The sequence below is a fragment of the Sminthopsis crassicaudata genome, chromosome 2, assembly GCF_048593235.1.
Source record: "Sminthopsis crassicaudata isolate SCR6 chromosome 2, ASM4859323v1, whole genome shotgun sequence".
Lineage (NCBI taxonomy): Eukaryota > Metazoa > Chordata > Mammalia > Dasyuromorphia > Dasyuridae > Sminthopsis > Sminthopsis crassicaudata.
In genome coordinates this window covers 449,718,869-449,742,785 of record NC_133618.1, presented here as the reverse complement: position 1 = coordinate 449,742,785, position 23,917 = coordinate 449,718,869, and the positions used below count along the sequence as shown (strand labels likewise).

Below are 23,917 nucleotides of genomic sequence, written 5' to 3'. Positions count from 1 at the left end.
CTAGCTGTGTGACCCTGGGCAAGTCATTTAACCCCAATGCCTCAGGAAAAAAAATTAAAGCACCTAACTAAGATTGTGTCCACTATGAATTGGGGGTTTATGTCTCATCTGAGGGGGTGGGAAAAAATAGAAGGCTGTATGGTACAATGGAAAGAGTACTAAATCTGGAGTTACTAGACCTGAGTTTTAATTCTGACTTTAGTATTTACTATTTTGTGATCTTGGTCAACACTCAACCTCTTTGCAATCATTCCTGACTTGTCTCTCTGATTCCAGGTTCATCTGTGTCTCCAAACCATCCTTCAATCTAGCGTCCAAATTAACAGCCCCCAAAATACTTTGCTGATTGTATCATCACCTTAGTCAAAAGTCTTCCTTGGATCCCTGTTTCATCTAGAGTTATAGAAAAACTCTTCAGCCAGACATCTAAAGCCATCCACCATCTGGAACCCATCTATTCTTCCAAATAATTGGTATTATTTCCCTTACCTTACATGCTAGCCACAATAGCCTATTGTTAAGACTATTCAGTGTTCTTAACACGCCATCTCTGAAGTCCTTTTTAGGCATTCCCCCCCGCCCCATATTTCTCATGCTTTTCCTCTGCCTTTTGGAATCCTTGGCTTCCTTCAGATTATATCTCTGATTCCACCTCCTTTACAAAACCTTTCCTGGTCCATTTCTACCACCACCACCACCATTCTTGTCCTTAGTTCTCTCTTCTTTATGCAATTATTTTGTATGTTCTAATCTGGGTAAGTGTTATATAGCCTATCCCCCAGGAAAATATGAGCCATAATGCAGAAAGCCTTTTTTGTCATTGCATCAACAGCATCTAGCACAGTTCCTTACATATAGTATGCCATTAGTAAATGTTTATTGAACTAATTGAATTGAAAGGAATTAAGGTGGAATTGGGGGCACTAAAAACCCATAAAAAGGCAAACTAGAACCTGGATAGATAATTCTTCCTCACTACCTAAATAATATGATTGGAGAGATAACTTCTATACCCTGTTTACCATTATAGACAGGATGGGAACACAATCTGAATAGAGTTCTATCTTCAGTCAAAAGCTAAGAGGTCCAGTCTCCAGGACAGAGATTAGCCCCCTTTCCTTAGGAATTCAACAAACATTAATTGAGCATCTACTACATCCCAGACCCTGTGTTTAGCACTTGGTGGGAAGCACAAAGATGAATCATCTATTGTCTTTTTCATTCATAGAGCTTACAGATGGGTTGGGATAATGATGAACACATGTGAAAGGGGTATGAACAGTGCCTCTAGAATTGCTCTCCTTATGATTCTGAGAATCTACATGAAACTTGGGTTCAAGGTGCTCTACTTGACTCATTTTCTATTCTCTGGAATTTTCTTCTATTTAAAGAAAGCCCTTGAAAAAACTAATAGAGTAAGGAAGCAAATCTCTTGTTTAGATTAGGTGGCAAAATAAGAATACCAGAATTGAGGAGATACAATTATTTTACAAGGGCAAAGTTCTCCTCCACCTGAGTGGAACTTAATCTCTTCTCACATTCCCCATGTTGTCTCTGTGCTCATGGAAGTGGACATTTCCTCAAAGCTCAGCATGTACTCCTCAGGCTCCCAACGTATTCATCACTCATCAGAGAAATAGAGTCATCTCTTGAAGTCTATGGATGATGCTCTATTCTCAGAATGGTAAGGGAACGTCCATCATTCCATGTGCTGACTCACGTTGCATTAATGTATCTGCACCATAAGATGATAGCAAAGTTCCCTCTGAGTTGACTCAAATGCAACAAAAAGATTACTGCCTGCTCCATTTCAACCCTAGGGACAGGAAGACAATTTATGTCCATGTTAATATTCATGTTAACTTCACCCACATGGAAGTACCACATTATTGCTTTCATCTTTTTCCATCTTTTTTGCCTTTCTCTTTCTTCCATCTTCTTCCAGCATCCTTTCCCAAAATTATTGCTTCTCTATTCAGAGCTCAAGCTGGATTTATCTGCTGCATAAATAATAATGCAAAATCGAGTACAAAAATGCATAAGCATGTACGAAGTATCTTGAACACAAAAGCTGAGAGACATATCATTTGGTGGAAGGGATCAGGGAAAGCTTCAAGGAGAAGGTGACACTTCATAGTCAGAATGGACCTTAGAGGGCACTGAATCTAACTTGCTAATTTTATGGGTTAGGAAACTGAGGCTGCAACTTGTCTGGGGATCATTCTGGTTATATCTAAGGCAGAAGTGAAATCTTGGTCTTCCTGACTTCAAGAGCACTGCTTTATGATATTTTTATCTGAATCTTGAAGAATGAATAGGATTTTTTAATGGCATCAGAGTAAAGGATGGACATTCTAGGTAGAACCCAAGTTTCATGTAGTCTTATCTGTAAAGGCAGATAAGATACATTTAGGGAATTCAATTTAATAAATTTTATAAATTAAATCAATTTAATAAACACTTATTTATCACCTACCATGTGCTAGGTAATGTGGTAAGCAAACACAAGGTATTTACAGTCTGATGAAGGAGGCAACATGCAAACAAATAGATACAAAATAAGATATATACAGTATAAATGGGAAATGTTGTTGTTGTTGTCCTTATTTATGCTTAGTTCTCGAAGAGGACCATGACATCAGGGAGGTAACACCATGACATGCAAATGAACTGGATGTAATTTGTGAAAGAGGGTTGTGCAAGGTCTCCTGCCTCATTTTCCCTGCCAGAACCATCTGGATCCAGTGGCCAGATATAGATCAAGATGACTAGAGATGACCCTGGATAAAATAGGAGGAGGGAAGGAAATAATTAAAAGAGGTAAAGCACAATATTTAAAGGGAATTAGGAAAGGCTTCCTGTAGAAAGTGGAATCTTGATTGAGTCTTAAAAGAAGCAAAGGTAATGAATGGTGAATCATCCAGTTTGGGCTGAAAGAGAAATAATGAAAGATGGGCTGGGCAAAATAGGTTAGATCATGGGGGGACTTTGATATGTTTGTTAAGGATTCAGAAATTCAAGTCATTTTAAAATGTCTGCTTGTGAAGACCCTTCTATCAGTCACCAGAAGAGATACAAAGTTTTGAAAGTCAAATTACCTGTCTTCAAGGAGTTTCCAGTCTAGAGAGTGACAAAATCAAGTATAATACAAAGTAGCACATGATAAATTCATGAGAGCTACCGTAAAGTTGTTACTAAAAAGGAAATCAGAGAATGCTTCAAAGGAGAAGTAATTATCTGAGTTAGGTTTTCAAGAATAGGTTCAAGAATTCAGTGGAGGTTCAAGAATTCAGTGGATGAAGGGACGAGGGACAGCATATCAGGCATCTAGAGCAAAGAGATAGAGACAGAAGGCTACAGGATAGATGGGGCTGTGGGATCTTCTCAGGTTTCATCAAAGCATACAATTCAAGAGGAGAAAGACAGGAGATAAGGCTGAGAAGCAAGGGTGCTTCCAGATTGTGAAGGGCATTGAATCACAGGCTGAAGAGTTTGAACTTTCCTGCTTAGGCAATTGAGAGCAAGATTTCTGGGTAGAGGAAAGTGAGATGAACAGTGAAATTTCCATAATGGGTGAGTGAGGTGTACATAAAGCAGACTGGGTTGAGTGTAAGGGAGATTAGAAAACAAGAAAGTGGAGTTGAGAAGCCCTAATGGAAGATCAGACATTAGACTCTTTACTGCTTTCATCCAACTTGGTCCCTGAGAATCTACCATCTTCCCCTAGCTGGGCTTTGGGACAGGGACTGCACAACCCTTGAATTATTTTGCAAAAGTTTCGGAAAGGGAGTGTTCTGGCCAGCTAGCTCTAGGCCTTTTCAGAGCTGGCAAAGGAGAAACAGCCATCCAGGGGCTCGGATCTGTGAGGTACGAAGGAAAGAAACTGATCTTGGAAAAAGAATGGTTAGAAAAACAAAACTGTGTGGGTGTCTTGTGTTCCTCTTGGCAAGCACAGCTGGCGGCGGGCGGGCCGAGGACTCGCAGACGCACACTAGGGAAGGGGGGAACGGCTGGGCTAGGCTGGCCCAGCGGCACTGCCCCCTCCCCCAGCCTGTTTCCCTTCTTCAAATTGAGCCCAGCCTGAGCCCGGGTCCTCAGGAGGAGAGGCCGGCGGGGGGGGGGGGGGGGGGGGGCGGTGAAAGGGGATGGGGGGGTGGAAAGGGGGAAAACTGGGGGCAGGGAGGGGTCTCACTAGGCTGCTACAACAGGGGCTGCTGTTTCTGGACCTGGATAGACTTGGGACAGGAAGGGGGTTTTGCAATGAAAGAGGCTCAGGCTCAGGCTGGAGCGAGACTGAGTTTTAAGACTTCGTTCCCAGACACCCTCCTCCCTTCTGCTTTTCCACTCCCCTCAGTCTCTCCTTAACAAGCCAACTTTCTTCTCTCTCTGCCTGTGAGCATACGTACACTTCGGTCCTCTGTCTCTCTGCATCTTGATCTCTCTATTCTCTCCTGGTTTTGTCCTTCTCTTTTTTCCTCTCCTCTTTCTCTCTCTTCTATTTCTCTATTTTCTATTTCCTTCTTTATCTCCTCCTCCTCTTTTTTCTTCTTCATCTTCTATTTCTTCTTTCTCCTTCTCTTCCTTCTCCTCCTCTTACTCTCTGTCTTTCTCTTCCACACCTTTTTCTCTCTCCCTTCTTCCCTCTCACCCTTTGCCCTGTTTCTCAGAAATGAAGGGGCAAGGAGGAGAGCTAGCTCCTGGCTCACAGATTTCCTATTCAATTCTGACTGCCTTGGAAAGGACATGGAACTGACGGATGGGGAGGGAGGGGACAGAGGTGAGGTCCTCACGGGACTGCCAATGTGGGTACCTCCTGCACCTGGATTTGGGAAAGACCGGCCCACCAGCCACCAACTGCTCACAGGGATTGGACAAGAACGAAAGGAGGCGCCCCCTCGGGAGAGAATGGAAACAGGAATGTGCACTGACCCCCGAGCAGAATTGATGGAAAGGAAGTTGGCTGGCTCTTGGATTCTCTTTCCTTAGCCAATTGCTACTCTACCTGCTTTCAGTGCCCATAAACAACATGGTAATACTTTTCCTCTTTGTTCTTAGGTCTCTTTCTCCTCTGTTTCTTGGGTGTTATGTGAGTGAGTGACTCCAGAGACCAGAGTAATATGGCTCAAAGTCCTAAGGAGCAGAAAAGAGAGAAAAGGAGGGAATAGGTTATGGCCCAAAGCACAGGTTGGAGGGAGAGGAGTTGCTACTTTTTAATGTGACTTTTAATAAGAGACCATGCTCTGGGAAGGATAAGTATTGATTTTGTGCCTAGTTATCTGTGTCATAACAGAGGTTTGCAGGAACTTGAGTCCAATGGATCTTTTTTTTCAAAAGCTCTGGAAAGTATGAGGCTGTATTGAGGTTCGTATTTTGCATTCCAGTTTGGGACCAGAATCTGGAACAGAAAATGAAAGGGATTCTATTTCCCAAGGGACTCTACCCCAAATCTACAGATTCAAGAAGCTTGGGTGGCCTGGAGTAAACAAAAGTGGAATAAGAACTTTGGTGGTTTTTTAAAATTCCTGGCTCTTTTGACTTCCATTTGGAAATTGTGTGTATACACATGAGAGATAGAATGGAATAGTGGTAACAAGGCCATCAGCCTCTCTCAAGAGACCTGGGTTGAAATCCAGTTTATGACACATACTAGCTGTGTGAACAGGAGTAAATCACTTCACTTCTCAGGCAATTCTCTAAGACTATAAATTATACACAGGAGCTCAGCTTTATTGGTGGAAGGAAATTCCACAGTAGAAGTTTCTTATACTCATTACATTGCAGAGGAGGATGATTTCTCCTGCCCCCCAAGAAAATGCATCTATACACAAGATTGTTTTATACATGGAGAAGCATTCACATCAGGACATACTAATGCATAAATATTCATTCTGTCAGCAACATAAATGCCACAACAGGCATACATTCACACTAAACAGGTATTCCTAGGACACACACACACACACACACACACACACACACACACACACACACACACACACTTCTCAAAAGCACCACTATAGTTTTGTGTAAAGAAAGTTAGTTTGGGAATCTGAAGACTTAGTTTTAAATCTTAACATATATAAAAAGCACCTGTGAAACCTTGTATATTTAATCTCACAGGGTTTTTGTTTCCTCATTTATAAAATGAGCGGTTTGGACTAAATGATCTCTTCTACTTTTAAATCTATACTTGTTATGATGACCACACAAAACATGAACTTACATATGCTCACATGCAATCATACACATGAAGGGCTGGAAGAGCCCTTGATTTAGAGTTGGAATACCTGGGTTTGAATATTGACCTTGCCATTCACTGCTTTGGTAACTTTGGAAAGTGCCTTAGACTTTCTCTGTGCCTTAGTTCCTCTCTAAATAATCTCTTAAGGTCCTTTCCAGCTTTAAATTTATCATTTTAGTGATCCTCCATCAACAGTACCAGAACCAGCCTCAAATATGTGTGTGGGTAGCCAAAGCCAAATAAAGAAGGTTATCAATAGGAGAAATGGGAATTAAACAGAAGTTTAATTTCAAAGTGAGTGAAATAGCTTTCAAGCAAGGACACTTATGACAGAGCCTGCCCCTAGTGGGGGCTTAGTATGGGGAGAGCTCCTATGACTATACTTATGGGTACACAGTGAGCTGGAGCCCCTATAGTGAGGAGTATCAGTAACAATGGAACAAATTTAATTCATCGCAGGGCTTCATGAACAGAAACAATTCTGGGAGTTTTTGTGACTGACATCATACAGAGAATGAGCTCAAAAGATTGTTGTTATATCCAGCTCAGGGCATGGCTTGCTTGCTAGACCTTAGGTCTGGAAAACAGGGTATCTCCTAATATCTTGACATCTCTAAGAGTCATTTGGGCAGTTTCTCCAAAGCTCTAACCCAAACCTGGAAGAATTTGCCAAGCCTAGAACAGATAGGTGGAAGAATAGAATGCTGGACTTGGAGACAAGAATTCAAGTTCAAATGTGGTCTCAGACATTACAAGCTGTGTGACTTAGGGCAAGTCACTTAATAGTTCTCAGCCTGTTTCCTCATCTGTAAAGTAGGGATGATTATAAGCACCTACTTCAAAGAACCCTTGTAAGAAAAAAGATAACACATATAAAAATTTTTTGCAAGTCTTTAGGATTCTATAATATAATTCTATCTCATAAGAATGGCAACTATTATTATTTAGAATTATTAAACTCTTTCAAATATCATCAGTTCTAAATCCCAGAAATATTCACAGATCCCCAAAACTGAAACTAGGTATGACCTTCCATACCTATCAAAGAATAAAATGTAAGCAATGGAGTTGAAGTTAGAGTCCCTGGTTTGAAATTCCAAGGCTTTAACTTACTACCCGTGTAATTTGGGGCAAGTGCTTTCCTTTCTTTGGACCTTAGTTTCCTCAACTATAAAAGGAGGGGTTTGTAGTAAGAACTTCTAAGTCCCCTTACAGCTCAATATCCTGTGATTCTCCCAGGGAAGATTTTCATTTAGGAACAAAAGTTTTTCCTACCCCTCTTTAAAAACCTAAATATCATGTTAAAAAGAAGCAAATCTAAATAGCTATGAGAATTGGGGCAGAGTTAAAATATTCTAAATTGTAGGGCTTGGTGGAGAATAGGCCAAGTGGTGTCTGAACTACAGGTGGGAAATACAAAGAAATGAGCCAAATTCTCTGGCTATTCTGGAATTTTATGATGTCAAATACAGCTGAGAACAAGAGGATCTTTGGCAAAGGTCTGAAGTTTTTCCTATAATACAGCAGTATTTGTTGCAAAAGGATGTGACTTATTCTGTCTTCAAGTATCACTTAGATTGTTAAATCCTTGATTACAGGGACTGTGTGGTCTTCTCATCTTTGTATTTCCCTTAGTGCTCAGTGGAAAGGGGGAGGGTGAGACACAAAATCTAGTCATTGGTGTTGATTAAATGAAAGTATATGGTAACTAATTTTTTGTATTTGAGGAATGTTTATGATGCTTGCTGAAGAACAAGCAAAAGGAAAACAAATTAAAGAAAACATTTCTGTTAAATTCAATTCAATATTAATTAAGGTCCTAAGATGTGCCAGGTATTGTTCTGGGAACTAAGAATACAAAGACAAAAGCATATCTCCTGCCTTTTAGGAGCTTCCATTTTATGATTGAAAAAAAAGAAGAAATTCCTGACTCTCAGGGAGTGAAGCTTAGTTTTTGAAGGTTCCTTTAAAATACTCTTTGATTTTTTTCCCCACAGTATGAAGGCAGCTCTAGATTCAAGAGAGTATACTAGTGGTATGCAAATTAGTCCTACTAGTGTGGTCCTACCAAGCTGAAAAGCCTTCGAAAATGGGCTCAAAGACAGAAAATGTGTCTGTCATCTCAGTGATGGCCTAGTCAAATTTAGAAAGGCTCATCAGCTGAAGATTGACCCCTGAGGCATCTCCAGCTCCAGCAACTCACAAAGCTGACTATTAGGGCATGGAGGAATTGGACTAAGACCCAAGGGATCCTTGAGGTCATTTTGGAGGCTTCATTATAAACATCTTTAAGAATAAAAAGATGTTTTTCCCCTTTCTCCTAAGTGCCTTCTCATGCCAGAAAGCCAAAGGATGATCCAGATCTTAGGTCTAGAACCAGAAGACATTTCAGAAATCGTCTGGTCTTAACCTCTCTTTTTACAAATGAGAAAATTGAGATCCTTGCTCTCAAGGAGCTTATGTTGTATTTGGGGAAGACAACACATACATCAGAATTAGATACAGAGTAAGTGAAAGGTAACCTTAGAGCAGAAGGCACTAGCAACTGGTGAGTTTGGAACAGGTCTGCAGACGTGAGATAAATCTTGAAGGAAGCTAGGATGCTAACAGACAGGGCAAGGTTCCAGGCAAGGGAGACAACCAGAGCAGAGTCAGACATGCAAGATCAAGCATCAAGAAGGTGGAATTGCAAGCAGGCCAAATCTGTCCTCTCAGGGAAATTTCAACACAGAACTCAGATTTTGTTTTGAAACTCGGAAAAGCTCTGTTTCACTAATACCTGGTAAGGAAGGGAAAAACTAAGAAAATAAAGGCTCTTGTGAACAACAGTTGAACAACTTTATATCAGATGAACATGTACTGTATACAGACAGCACTGTCCTGGGCTAGGGAATTTTGATGCAGTCCCCAGTCTCATAAGAATTCACTTTCTAATGGGGAAGAAAATATACACATTGATAATTTTTAAAAATCTTTTGCAATATTGATCTTTGTAGAGTTGACTGATATTTTTTGCACTTTTTTTCTCAACTGGAATCATGATCTGAATTCCTTGCCATCTTGTTTGTTTCAACCCTCTCCACCCTAATTCCATACAGGACAGTTTTGTCTGTGTGACAGTGGGCAAGTCTCTTTGTCTTCATATCTCAGCTTTCTACTTGTAAAATGAAAATGTAGGACTAGATCTTTAAGGTTCAACAAGGCTGTGCAAAAGAATAGTTAAATGTATAGCTAACCTCCTGACCCCCTAAAGGAATAGAAACATCTATTAAATTTCACTGAAATCATTTCCAGGGGTCCTTGCCTGGTTAATATTGCATCACTTACAAGGCTCCCAGAGCCTTGCTATTCAGCTAATTAACTATGAGCATCTACTATCCTGGGTTCCTTTAATATGTCCATTTTCCTATTAATTCTATTTTTATTATCAATAATAACTCACATTTCTATAGCACTTTAAGGTTTACAAAGCACTTTCTTCCCAACAACCCAGTGAGATAGCTGGTATAAAAATAATGAGCCCTATTTTGTAAATAAGGAAACAGACTTAGAGAGAAGTGATTTTCCCAGGTCACCTCATTGGTAAGGATCAGAGGTGGGACCAGATCTCCTAACTTCAAATGTAGTTCTCTTATATCTAACATTTACTTCAAATGTGTGAGCAAGTAGGTGGTGCAATGAATAGAGCCCTGGGCTTAGAATCAAAAAGACTCATCTTCATGAGTTCAAATGCAACCTCAGATACTTCTGATGTGTTGCTCTGGGATAACTAGAACCATTGGCCATTAAGTGAACATGAGATTTAAAGGGATTTTAATTCAGAAAATTCTATTAACTATATTTTAGATCAAAGTTTGATTCTCAGACCTGAGATAGACTAATTCAAAGGGTTTGGAGTAGAATTCCCAAATGTCCCTTGAAAATGAAAAGCTACAAGTTGTTTAGGAGGTACCATAGTATAAGGGAAATAATACTAATCCAATCCTACTTCAAATGCTTTCTTGTGAAACTTTGAACCAGTTACTGATTTCTGTGGACTTAAGTTTCCTCATTGATAAAATAAAGATTGGACGGCTTCTGAGATTACATCCAATTCTAAATCTTGGATCCTATGCTCCCAGAAACTTGTGCTCTAAAATAAGACTGCCCATAATAATCTGTGTTGGCCAAGGAGGGGAACTATATTTGCTGGGAAAAGATAAAACAGCATAGGCTGGAACAATGGAATGGTACAACTGCAGAACTTGAGATCTTAAAGATTAAAAAATGGGTGGGGGGAAGGAGAGAGAGATACATTAAATGGAGGGAGAGTATAGTAATGAAGAAACCATACATTTTGTTAGATGTAAGAAGGACCTTGGAATTCTATCTCAATTCTATTATTTTAACTGGCTCGGCACATCCTCCACACAGCTGCCTAAATCGCAGAAATATTTCCTAAACCATATCACTGCCTTAATTCAGTGATACTCTTTTGTCTTTTGGGATCAAATACAGACTCCTCTGTTTAACATTAAAGCCTTTTACAATCTTATTAGATTTTACTCTTTTTCATTAACTTTATGTTCTAGCCAAACTTTCCTACTTTCTGTTTCATCTACCTCCTGACACTAGACTTTCACACAGTAAGTCTCTCATGTCTGGAATATATTTTCTCTTCCCTGGAACCTCTTTAAAACTCATCCTAAGTTTTACCTCCTACATTATGCTTTTGCCTTCTGACTCTCCTCACAAATTACTTTGTCTTTATTGTATGTATATATATATATATATATATATATATATATATATATATATATATATATATATATGCATATATATATATATATATTTGTGTGTGCTTATATATTCATACATGATGGAATGTAAACTCCTTGAGAGCAGGAATGGTTTTCCTTTCCTCTTTGAATTCCCAGTACCTGACATAGTACCTGGCAAAAAGTTACCATTTTATAAATGTTTGTTGATGAATTTGTTTTACAGATATTTATTTTATTTTTGATATTTCTTTTTTTAATTGAATTCCAATTCTATCCTTACCCTTCACTCTTCCCCCACCATCAAGAAGTCAAGCAACATATCAGATTTGTGAAATCATATAAAACATTTCCATATTAGCCATATCACAAAATAAAGCAAAAATAAATAAAAGAAAAAAAAACAAAGCTAGAAAATTATACTTTAATTTACACTCAGAGTTCATCAGTTTTCTCTCTGAAGGTAAATAATATTTTTTTCATGAATCTTTTGGAATCTTGAATTATTGTATTGATCAGAATAGCCAAATCTTTCACAGTCAACCATCAAGATTGCTGTTACTATTTAAATAATTTTTCAGTTCTCTCACTTCACTTTACATCAGCTCATAGGTCTTGCCATGTTCTTTCTGAAACTACTACCTTCATCATTTCTTATAGCCCAATAATACTTCATCATAATTATAAACCACAATTTGTTCAGCTACTCTCCAATTGATGGATATCCCCTCAAATTCCAATTCATTGCCACAACAAAAAGAACTGCTATAAATATGTTTGCACATATAAGTCCTTTTCCTTTGATAACTTTGGTATACTGATCTAGTATGTCAAAGAGTAGCACAATTTTAATGCCCTTTGGGCATAGTTCCTTATTTTCTAGAATGGGTAAATGAATTCACTACTTCAACAACAATTCATTAACATGCTTAATTTTCACTCATATCCCTAGCATTTCTCCTTCTTTGAATCAATTTCAGTGAGAATGAAGTTCAAGTGTTGCCTGTCACTCCAATCCTAATTTTAACTTTTATTATAAAAGCTCTTTCTTGAGTGCCTTTTTATGTGGGAAAAGTTCCCTATTTTTTCTTCCTCTTCCCACTTTTTCCATTACAACCCTCTTTCTCACTTCTTCATTTTTTTATTATCCCAATATGATCAACTCATACCCATATCTTCTATCTATGTTGACTCCTTCTTATTGCCCTAATAACGAGAAAGTTCTTAGGAGTTACATGTACCATCTTCCCATATTAAAATGTAAATAGCATAACTTTATTGAGTTTTTTACAATTACTCTTTCTTTCATGTTGACTTTTTGTACTTCTCTTGACTCTTATGTTTGAATGTCGAATTTTCTATTCAGCTATGCTCTATTCATCAAAAATGCTTAAAGGTCTTCCACATCATAAACTATCCATTTTCCCCTGAAGGATTATATTTATTTTTGCTCTGTAGCTTTTTATTTGTTATAATCTTAATTTCCTTGCTTCCAGAATATCATATTCCAAGCCTTCCACTTCTTTAATGTAGAAGCCATTAAATCTTCTGTGATCCTTACTGTGGCTCCATGATATTGAATTGATTCTTTCTGATTACTAATTGAATTGATTATATTTTCTCTTTGACCTGAGAGTTCTGGAATTCGGCTATAATATTTCTGGGAGTTTTTCTGGAATGTCTTTCAGTTGATAATCAGTAGATCCTTTCAATTTCTACTTTATTCTTTGGAGCTATCAAAAAAGTTGAAAAAAGTTTCTTCAATATTTTTGTGCCTCTGTTATCAAGCTCTTAATTTTCTTTTCATAATTTTCTTGTATTATTCTCATTTCTTTCCCCAATTTTCTTCTACCTCTTATGTCTTTCTTGAACTTTCCAGGAATTTTGTTAGGTGTGGGTCTAATTAGCATTTGTCTTTTTTTTTTTTCTTATAGCTTCTTTCAAATTATCTTCTGAAATTCTGTCTGTCTTCTTTACCATCATAGTAGATTTTTATGGTCAAGTTCTTTTTTATTATTTTTATTATTTGTTCATTTTCCTAGACTATTTCTTTACTTTGAACTTTATGTTAAAGTTGAGCTTTGTTCACCTGGAAGTGACAAAAAAAGTGCTGTCTTAAGCTTCAGGCTGCTGTTTTAAGTCACAGTTCTGCAGTATGTTCTTTATCTAGGAAAGGGCCTATTCCCTTTCAGCTGCAAGTGCTAGCACTTCTCTTGGCCCTAGAACTGGGATCAGGTCACCTACTCTTCTGATGCCTCAAGCACTAATTCTCTTCTGTGCCTTGGAACTGTGACCAGAGCCCCTACTCCCTTGTTACTGACTCCTCTTTGCCCTCAAACTGTGATCTAGAACTTTGTGTGGGCATTAGAGTTGCCAATCCATGCTAATTGCTCCCAAAACCAGCAAAGAGTCCCCTCTAATCTCTCTCTGGACATTTGTAAAACCCTTTTATACCATCTCTGGGCTAAAAGCTCTCAGTGCTACCACTGCTGCTGTGGTTGTATCTAAGGACAACAGCTGGTGTTCCTGCAGCATACCATCTGGGCCAACTCCAATTCCAATATTACAGACCTCTCCTCTTGACCGCTTAAGTTATCTTAGGCTAGAAAATTTTTTCTCTCACCTTTTGTTGGCTCTACCATGCCAAAATTTGGTTTGCACAGTTATTTTAAAGTTGTTTGGAGGGGAACATGGGGGGAGTTCAGATGGATTGCTGCCTGTGCTCTGCCATCTTGGCTTCCTCAGTAAATATCACACTCTTTCATTAGGTTCCCAGAATGCTAGCTACATCTCCTCCTCAGGACTCTAAGTTAAAAGCTCTGCTTTATATTATCTTGCTTGGTGATTTCATCAGCTCCCATGGATTCAATTTTCATTTCTATGCAGATCATTCCCAGATCTATTTATACAGTCCCTAACCTCTCTTCTGATCTCCAGTTTCACATCACCAACTGCCTTTTGGATATCTCAAACTGGATATTACCATAAACATCTCAAACTCAACATGCTCAAAATAGACTCATTACTTCCCCCCCAAACCCTCCCTTCTTCTGAACTTCCCTGTTACTGTAAAGATTATCACCATTTTTCCAGTCACTCAGGCTTAAAATATTGGTGTTATCCTCAACTCTTCACTCTCTTACTCTATCTAATCTTTCACTAGAACTTGTTTCTTCGTCACAATATCTGTCCTCTATGCCCTCTTCTCTCCACTCAAACAGCCAGCACCTTGATGCAGCCCTCCATCATCTCACAGCTGGACTATTTCCATAGCCTGCTGGTTGGTCTCCCTGCATTATTTCCCCACACTACAATCCATCTTCAGTTGTCTAAGTGATCTTGCTTTAAAAAAGGAGGAGGAGGAATAAAAGGAAAAAGAGGAAGAGGAAGAGGAGGAGAAAAAATTTTGACTGTTACCTCCCTACTCAAACTCTAGTGGCTTCCTATCACCTCCAGGATCAAATATCAAATCCCTTATATTTCTTTTGGGTTTTTTTTCCAAAATCATGTGATACATGAAAACAAGATAGTTTTCAACATTCATTCTTGTTAGATTTTGTATTGCAAATTTTTTTCTCCCTTCTTCCCTTACTTCACCCATCCCCAAGATAACAAGCCATCTAACCCTATATTCCCTTTAAAGCCCTTTACAATCTGGTCCCTTTCTCCCTTTTCAATGTTCTTATATTTTACTATCCTCAAGATATTTTGTGATTCAGGGACACTGACCTTTTTGCTATTCCTCACAAATAACACTATTCCCTAGCTATAGACATTTTCACAAACTCTTCCCCTACCAGGCTCACCTCCACCTCCTGATTTCTCTGGCTTTCTTTAAGATCTACCTCAGATCTTACCTTCCTTCTTCAAGAGACCTCCCCCAGTCTTCATCTTCCCTCTGAGATTATATTAACTGTATATATCTTATACGTACATAATTTTTATACCTTATCTTCCCCACTTTAGACTACAAACTTGTAGTCAGGAATCATATTTTTGCCTTCTTTTGTATGTCATCACTTAGCACAGTAACTGGCAAATAGTAAATGTTTAAGAAATGATGGGTTGTTATTTTTGTTGATGAAGAATGAGGGAGGGAGAAAGAAGGGAAGGAAGGGAGGGAGGGAGGAAGGAAAGAAGGAAGGAAGGAAGGAAGGAAGGAAGGAAGGAAGGAAGGAAGGAAGGAAGGAAGGAAGGAAGGAAGGAAGGAAGGAAGGAAGGAAGGAAGGAAGGAAGGAAGGAAGGAAGGAAGGAAGGAAGGAAGGAAGGAAGGAAGGAAGGAAAGGAGGGAGGGAGGGAGGGAGGGAGGGAGAGAGGGAGGGAGGGAGAGAGGGAGGAAGGAAAAGAGTGATAGGGGAATGGGAAGAAAAGAGGGGGGAGAGAGGGAGAAAAAAGAGGAAGAAGAAAGAGTTCCAGCTCAAATTTTAAATTTGTTCTTTATTATTAGTGTCACCTTGGGCAAATCACTTTCCCTTTCTCAGCCTCAGTTCCCTCATCTATAAGTAAGGGGATTGAACTAAGTGATCTCCTAAAATCCTTTAAAGTTCATGAATCTGTGATTGTATAATCCCTTCAAGCTTTAAATTTTATGATCTTAAAAAATCCAATTCAATTTAATACACATTTATTAAGCACCATACTATGTTGAGTCCCTGAAATCACATTAGCATATTACAAATCACATTCTGAGACATTCTGCCTGAAAACAGGGTAAGGACAAGAGTGTAGCAAGTATGGGTTAACAACACTGACATTCACACTATGCTTTAAATTTTGCAGAATACAAAAGTGTAAAATCACATTATCTCATTTAAGTCTCCCAACAACTCTGACTTTTTAGATTTTCTTCAAATCCCTGATAAAATCCATGGGAAGCTTTTCGCAATCTCTCTTATTGCTATTCCTTGACTCTGTTGATTATTTCCTATTTATCCTGGATACATCCCTTTTAACAGTGAGGTTGCATAGTGAATGGAGTACCAACCCTCTCAAATCCAACCTCAGACACTGACTAGCTGTGAAACCCAGGGCAAATTATTTAATCCTGTTTGTCTCAGTTTCCTCATCTATAAAAATGAACTGGGGAAGAAATAGTGAACTACTCTAGTATCTTTGTCAAGAAAACCTCAAGTGGGATCATAAAGAGACAGACATGATTGAAATGGCTCAATAGCAACAAATACCCTTTTTTACATACTTATTTGCCTATTGTTTGAGTGAAATACCTGAACAATTGCCTGTTACTTCTCCAATTAGATTGTGAGAACTTCTTGAGAGCAGGGACTGTCTTTCCCTTTTTTTGTATCCTTAGCGCTTTAGCACAGTGCTTAGCACCAAGTAGGTGTTTAATAAGTGATTATTGCCTATCTAACTAACTTCAGGCATTATTATTCTCATCTTAAAGAGAAAACTGAGCATCAGAAAAGTTGTATAAATTTCCCAGTATCACTTAGTGTTTTGAATATAGGTGTCCTGCTACTCTATACACTCACTTTGTGAGTCTGCCACTGGGACAGATCATGGAGAGAGTGAGTGATGGATTACCACAAGAGCTTGTGCCAGTTGGGAGCTGCAACAAATAGTTTACTCTTTTCTTTTCCTTCTCTTTCCTGGACCATATATCTCATTTCTTTTCTTCTTCCCCATCCCAGGATTCTCAATCACTGGACACAGCGATTCAGAGTGCCCTTGCAGCCCTCTACCCTCCCTTTGAAGCCACAGCTCCAACCATCCTTGGCCAAGTGTTCCGCCTCCTGGAGATTCACTACCAGGGAGATGGGCTCTGCTGCCTCCTGGATTTCTTGATACCCACTAAACGCCTTTTTGAACAAGTCCGGGAAGCAGCCTGTGTAAGTGAAGGAAGGGGGAGGGATTAAGATGAGAGATCCACCAACCAGCTTTGAATCTCCTGAGCTCATGAGACCCTTGGGAGAATAAGTGGAGCTCCTGTAGAATAGAAATAGGAATCCTTCCTATTCCAATACCTAAGAGTAGTACTTAAAATGAAAGAAACAAGGAAAAAGGATAACTCTAGTCTCACTATGAGAGAAATGAGAAAATTAAATATAATATACTATACTATGCTGGTGGGGAAAAATATGTCAGATGGATGTATCTTCTATCAGCAGAAGCAAGTTAGAAAATGGGTTGATTGTGTCTGATGTTGATAAAAGAAAAACATGATATTGGAAAGAGCGCTGCTTTTGAAATCCCTAGATATGGATTCAATCCTTGGCTGTACCATATATTAACTATTAAACCTTGGACAAGCAATTTTCCTTCTCTGGATTTTATCTATAAAATGTGGTGGTAGGATTAGTCAAGGGAGCTATTGAGAAGTTGGATTTCCCCCACGTCTGCCCTCCAAAGTCTGTTCTGTTTTCAATCCCTTCCCTCCCCTCTTTTTCCCTTCCTCTCCCATCTCTTCCCCTCCCTTTCTCCTCTTCTCCTTTCTGCAGTTCTCCCCTTCCTTTCCCTTCCCTCCTCTGTCCTCTTCTCTCCTCCGAATCCTCTCCTCCTCTCCCCTTTCTTCTACTCTTCTTTCCTTCCTCTTCCCTCCCTTCCTCTCCCTTTCTTTCTCCTCTCCTCCTCTCTCCTCCTCTTCCTCTTCCCCCTCCTCCTCCTCCTCTTCCCCCTCCTTGCCTGCCTCTCTCTCTCTCTCTCTCTCTCTCTCTCTCTCTCTCTCTCTCTCTCTCCTCCTTCTCTCTGCCTCTCTCTCTCTCTCTTGAGAAACAAGATTAGTGAGCTGGAAAAGGTAAACAACTCCAAGGAAAACAGGATTAGAGAGCTGGAAAAAGAAATCAGCTCTCTAAAAAATAAAATGGATAAAATGGAAAAAAATCATAGAAGATAAAAACTCAATTGGACAATTACAAAGAGATATAAAAAAAGGAGTGAAGAAAATACATCATTGAAAATTAGACTGGAACAATAGAAATGAATGACTCAAGAGAAACCAAGAGGGAGTCAAGCAAAACCAGAGAAATGAACAATTGAAAAGACTGTCAAGTACCTTACCAGAAAGACAAAGACCTGGAAAACAGATCCAGGAGAGACAATGAGAATAATCGGACTCCCTGAAAAATGGGAGGAAAAAAAGAGCTTGGACACCATTTTCGAGGAAATTATCAAAGAGAACTGCCCAGACGTTTTGGAAACAGAGGGTAAAATAGACATTGAGAAAATTCATCGATCACCTACTGAAAGGGACCCTAAAATCAAGAAATATAGTGGCCAAGTTCAAGAACCATCAAAGGAAAAGATATTGGAAGCTGCTAGAAAAAAACAATTCAGATGGAGGATCCACAATAAGGATAACACAGAGATCTAGCAGAGAGAAAGACAGCTCGTTACAGTTATTATGTAAATGGAAAGATTAAGGAAGTAGGATAATATGCCTCAATTCCATCACAGAAATAAAAAAGGATAATTTAGCTTTTGCCATATTACTTTCAGGCAGGTCTCCTGAATAATGATGATTCTAATTCTGGGCTGCTATGGCAACTTCTTCATCTTGCTTTGACCTCTCTCCACACCAGTTATTTTGTACTTTGATTTTTTTTTGGAGGGGGGCAGACAGGAAAGGAATGAGGGAGGAGAAGAAAGGAAGAGGAGAAGGGGAAAACATTTTATCAATGCCTTAAGTCCTTGGAAGCCCTAACTCATGTCCTAGCATCATGGGAAGTTGCCTTTCTGCTCAGGGAAGGTCATCCCACCCAGACAGAAATACTAGAGAGAGCATCTTAGAGCATCTCAAAGTGTTTCTAGTCCCAGTGGCCTGCATAGTTGACTCATCCCTTTTGTGTTAACTTTCAATACAGAGCCTTAACAGACTCCCCAGATTTAGCCAGATCTAAAGGGAAAACCCACATACTTTGCATGTCTGGCAACTGTTCTGTGTTGTTATTTAATATTATTAAGTGCCAGAAAAGAAAAAAGAAAAGAAAAACAGAGGCCCAGTCTAATGAGTCCCACCCACAGTGCTCTGGTAATAATAATCGGTAGTTGTAGCTATCAAAAGACTCTTTGGAGCCAGCACCTTTTTCTCCACTATTTGCCATATACTAAATGCATGAAGAAGCTATGTGTCCAACTGAAAAGACTAAAGGAAAGTTGCTTTTTAATAGTAAATTTGAGATCTTAATACCAAAGCATGGGTCCTCTAAGTCAAGAAAAGGCTCTGGGTCTTTAGTCTTTAGAATTATCTTTTGAATTCCTAACATGTCTCCTTTTCTCTAATCTTTCCCCATCAGCCTTTCCTCATCCAGTCCAATTTGCCTACAACCTTTGTCATAGTCATTTACTCCCAGCCCAAATTATCTTGTCCTTCCTCTGATTTCCCTGTTGGTCTATATTTGATGATAGTGATAGCATCTAACATTTTTTTCCCAAATACTCTCTCATTTGATCCTCAAAACAGCCCTGAAAGTAGCTGCTATTATTATTCCCTTCTTGCAGATGAGGAAACTGAGATAGACAAGTTAAAGGACTTACTCACGGTCACATAACTAGCAAATGTTTGAAACAAGATTTGAATTCAAGTATTTTTGATTCCGGGCATGTGGAGGCACAGTAGAGAGAGCACTGGGCCTGGAATCAGAAAAACTCTTCTTCCTAAGTTCAAATCCAACCTCTGACACTTCCCAGCTGTGTGATCCTGAGCAAGTTACTTGGCCCTGTTTGCCTCAGTTTCCTCATCTGTAAAATGAACTGGAGAAGAAAATGGCAACTCATTCTGGTGTCTTTGCCAAGAAAACCAAAAATGAGGTCATAAAGGGTCAGACATGACAAAAAAAAATGACTGAATAACAATAAAAGATTGTATATGTCCCAGGTAAAAGTCTCATGCAGTGGTTGTCCTACAAGCTGTTAGAATTTCCAAGAGACCAACTATATTCCAAAGGATTTGAGTAAAGATGACACTAGAGCCTTAACCAGGAATTCTGGCACTTGGGTCAAGATGAGGGAGCCTGAGGAAAGACCTGGACAGCCTGCAGAAAAGATCAAGACAGAACTAGTTAGTGGCAGAACTTAAGTGGGATCCTAATGGCCTCAGAGTCTCATCCTTGGGGCCTCAGGAGATTTTCCCTTTATTACATCCCAAGTAGCTTTCCTGGGAACTTTTTTAGTTTAAGTGTATAACACTGGAAGATGGCAGACCTCCAAAGGTGTCCATTTTCTCACTCTCCTCCCATTTGAAGATATTCAAAGGTGTCTAAGGACTCTCAAGCCCTCCTCCCAACTCCCGAAATGAAAAGAGGGAAGTAGTGGTAAGAACCTATGGCAGACAGGGCAGCCCAGAAGAAAGATCTATTCATAGAGGGATTAGTCATGCTGGCTTGGCTATGGGAACAAGGGAGTCAATAGCCAAGGACAGGGACCCAGTTGCATATGGGTAGTATGGGCTACAACTACTGGAAAGATGGATCCCTCAGTCTGTGCCCCAAATTCTCAACTCCCTCAGTTTCACCTTCTTGCATTGTAGTAACTCCATTCTACCTCTCTCAGGCATATTAAATATAGTTGATACTGAAGCTTTTACTTCTATTATTCTGGAATTTTTCCCCATTAGTTGTTATTGTGCTTCAGTTATGATCATAATTGGGAATTTCTCAGCAAAGATTCTAGAGTAGTTGGACATTTTCTTCTCCAGCTCATTTTACAGATGAGGAAGTTGAGGCAAACAGGATTAAGTGACTTGCCTAGGGTTGCACACTTGTAAGTGTTTGAGGCTGGATTTCAATTCAGGTATTCCTGACTCTAGACCTCGTTCTCTATCCAGTTTCACCTAGCTCTGGCCTTTAATGCAGGAAATAGGTGACTAGTAGGAATGTAGAAATCCATACCTTCACTAGGGCTTACAGGACAAAGAGTGCTTTTAAAGATGATGATTTTCTCACTTCACAAGGTTTCCCTTTAGCTCCGTTGCAAAGACTTAACTCATAATGTGAATAGAGCTTTTATCTTTAGGGCAGAATGTTTAAAGGGTTTCACCTCCAAAAACCTTTGCTATGATAATTGTTTATAAACAGGAATACATTTTGAAATGTACTGCTAAAAAAAGGAGTGTAGAAAAAAGTGGTTTTAAGGACATTTAGAGAAGAAGGTATTAAGGCCAATCATGAGAAATCCCTGCCCACGTTAAGCAAGGGATCTGTGAAGTAAAAGGACAAAGCCCTTAGTGAAAGAAATGTTTTTTTAAATATCTGATGCAAGCTACCAAACTAGCTTGAATTACCAATTAGGGGAGAAAGTTTTGCCTTTCTAATTTTAAACACCTCAAGACAAAACTCCATTTGCCTCATTTCAGTTTTGGTTCTGGATAATACTGTGTCACCAGGTCAGCATTATCTTTGTCTTAGAAAAATACTTTCTGTGTTTTATTCCTTTAATGATTTATCATAGAGGTTGTAACTATCAACAAGGACAATATGGCAGACGTAATACCAATAAAATCCAGAAAAATATACAGAAGCAAAAAAAAAAAGTCACAAAGGACCATATAAATAAACAGAGCAGATGGGAACACAAGTTGATATAAATATTGCTTTTAAACTAACTGTAAATTGTAGAAGTTTGCGGTTTCATGTAAAACCTCATTCCATTTCTTTTTTGTTGTTGAAAGTTCCTTTTTCTCTCTGTGAAGGCCTGGGATGGCATCACCATGGAGCACTGCCCTCTGCTATTGTTGCTGTGATTGTGGTTGTCTGTCCTTCTAATAAACATTCCACTACTTGGAGTCTTCCAGGAGAGATTCTTAGTTTTTCCTGTGCCATGGCCTCCACTGCCATGTGGTAAAGCCTTTGAGTCCCTTCCACAGAAGAATGTTTCCAAATGCATAAAATAAAATGCACTGGAAGGAAACAAGCATTTATTGAGCACATACTATGTGCCAGCTCCTATGCTAAAACACTTTACAAATATTACCTGAGTTGATCCTCACAACAGCTCTATGAGGGACATGTTAATGTGTTCCCCATTTTATAGTTGAGGAAAGTGAGATAAAATTAAGTGATTTGCCCAGGATCACACAGCTAGTAGTTAACTAAGTAAGACAAGATTTAAAATCAGATCTCCCTGACTGGAGGCCCAGTGCTCCATCTATTGCACCAACTAGCTGCCTCAGTGGGATTATGCAATAGAGTAATAGGGCAGCTAGGTACTGCTGTGGATAGAGCACTGACCTGGCTTCAGACACTTCCTAGCTGTGGGACCCTGAGCAGGTCATTTAACCCTGTCTGCCTCAGTTTCCTCATCTGTAAAAATGAGCTGAAGAAGAAAATGGTAAACCACCTTAGTTTTTTTGCCAAGGAAAAAAAACCCATATATGATCACAAAGAGTTTAAAACAACTGCATAATGACTGAACAACAATAATAATATAATGACAGGATTCAAAAGAAACAATTCTATTGAAACACATTTTATATGGGTATATATTTTTAAACAAGTTTACAAGTTCAAAGACCTTCAAGTTTAGACCTTGTGCTTTAATAAATTGCTTCTTGAATGAAGAGGTTAACTTGACCACAGTTATGATGGATCAATAAGAACTAGATTGAGGCCAGTCCCAGGTTCCAAGCCTTGTAGTGCCTGTGGCTTCCTAGATACTAGAGGGGATTGTGAAGGTTGGGGGGTTGGAGAAGAGAAAGAAATTATCAACACATTCAAACAGACAAATAAGAACAAAAAAAGATTATATTAAAATCCTAAACTTCCACCATTTACATTTTCGTTAAAATAAAAATAAATTTTAACTTGAATAAAATAAGAAATTAGTTGTTCTATTCCTACTCTCCCAAATCCCTAAAGGGACTTTAAAATATATAAGGCTATCTACAATAGGGCCCTCCACTTCTCTCCTCTCTCTACTCTTTCCAAAATTTCCAATAAACTCTAATGTACCAAATCCAATGGTCTTTTCTCAATTTGTATCCTTCCTGATAACTTTGCAGCCTTTGTCATTGTTGCTCAGCCTATTGTCCTTGATACTCATTTCTCTCTAGGTTGTTGTGACACTGTTTCGTTCTGGTTTTTCTCCTGTCTCAGTGTTCCTCCTCAGTCTTTTTTGCTGGATCTTCATCCGGGCCCCTGTGTACAAAATGACAGGATTCTGGCCCGTGAGCAATGAAAGCTGTTGCTCCTCCTGCTGTAATGCTGGTGGTCCTACACGGGCTATGTGAGCATCTGCAGAAATCATAGGGGATAGCTGGTTGGCTCATGGCACAGAAAGAAAGTCACATTCAGGTGCCTATGCCCATCTCAACAATATCCCTATCCTCAGAGTGTTTCTGGTTACCAGCTCCCTACCAGTAGTCCAGATGCAAAGAGAGTAAACACTGGCTGACCTTCTAGACCCAACCATATATTTTCTCAACAAACTATGCAGCAGGTGGTCTGTATTTGGAGCAGAAAGCAGGGGAGAAGGAGAGGGAAGGAAAGGGGAGACCTAGATAAAGGATTCCTCTGATAAAGGAGGGGAATCTCTTGTGGAAGAGCTATCAACAACTGAAAACAGCTGCCTGACAGTTTGGAGTCACTTCCCTTCCAAACAGTCATTGATAATATGTATTAAGTTCCTATTATGTGCCAGGCACACAAGCCCTGAGGATAACAAAGAAAGGCAAAAGAAAGTCCTTCCCCTCAAGGAGCTCACACTCCAATGGGGAATAATATATGCAAACAACTATACATGAACAAGGGATTTCCAAGACAAATTTGAAATTTAATCAATAGAGGGAAGGTTCTGGAATTATAGAGGATTGGGATAGTCTTCCTGTAGAAGGGGAGATTTTAGCTCAACCTGGAAAAAAGCCAAGAAGGAGAATTGAGGGATGGAGAACTTTCCAAATTTGGAGGATAGCCAGACAAACGCTCAGAGTTGGAAAATTCAGTGTCTTGAGAAAGGAATATCAAGGGAA

At 39.2% G+C, this 23,917-nt stretch overlaps 1 protein-coding gene across 1 annotated transcript in view; it reads left to right on the top strand.

The window, feature by feature from the left end:
• Window positions 1–4,197: 4,197 nt before the first annotated feature.
• Window positions 4,198–23,917, top strand: part of KIAA1755 (KIAA1755 ortholog) — a 79,306-nt gene continuing 59,586 nt past the window's right edge. Inside the window, exons 1-2 of the mRNA XM_074292716.1 lie at window positions 4,198–5,029; window positions 16,650–16,847. Coding sequence (XP_074148817.1) covers window positions 5,027–5,029; window positions 16,650–16,847 — 201 coding nt within the window. The 5' untranslated portion in view covers window positions 4,198–5,026. The remainder of the gene's footprint in view (window positions 5,030–16,649; window positions 16,848–23,917) is intronic.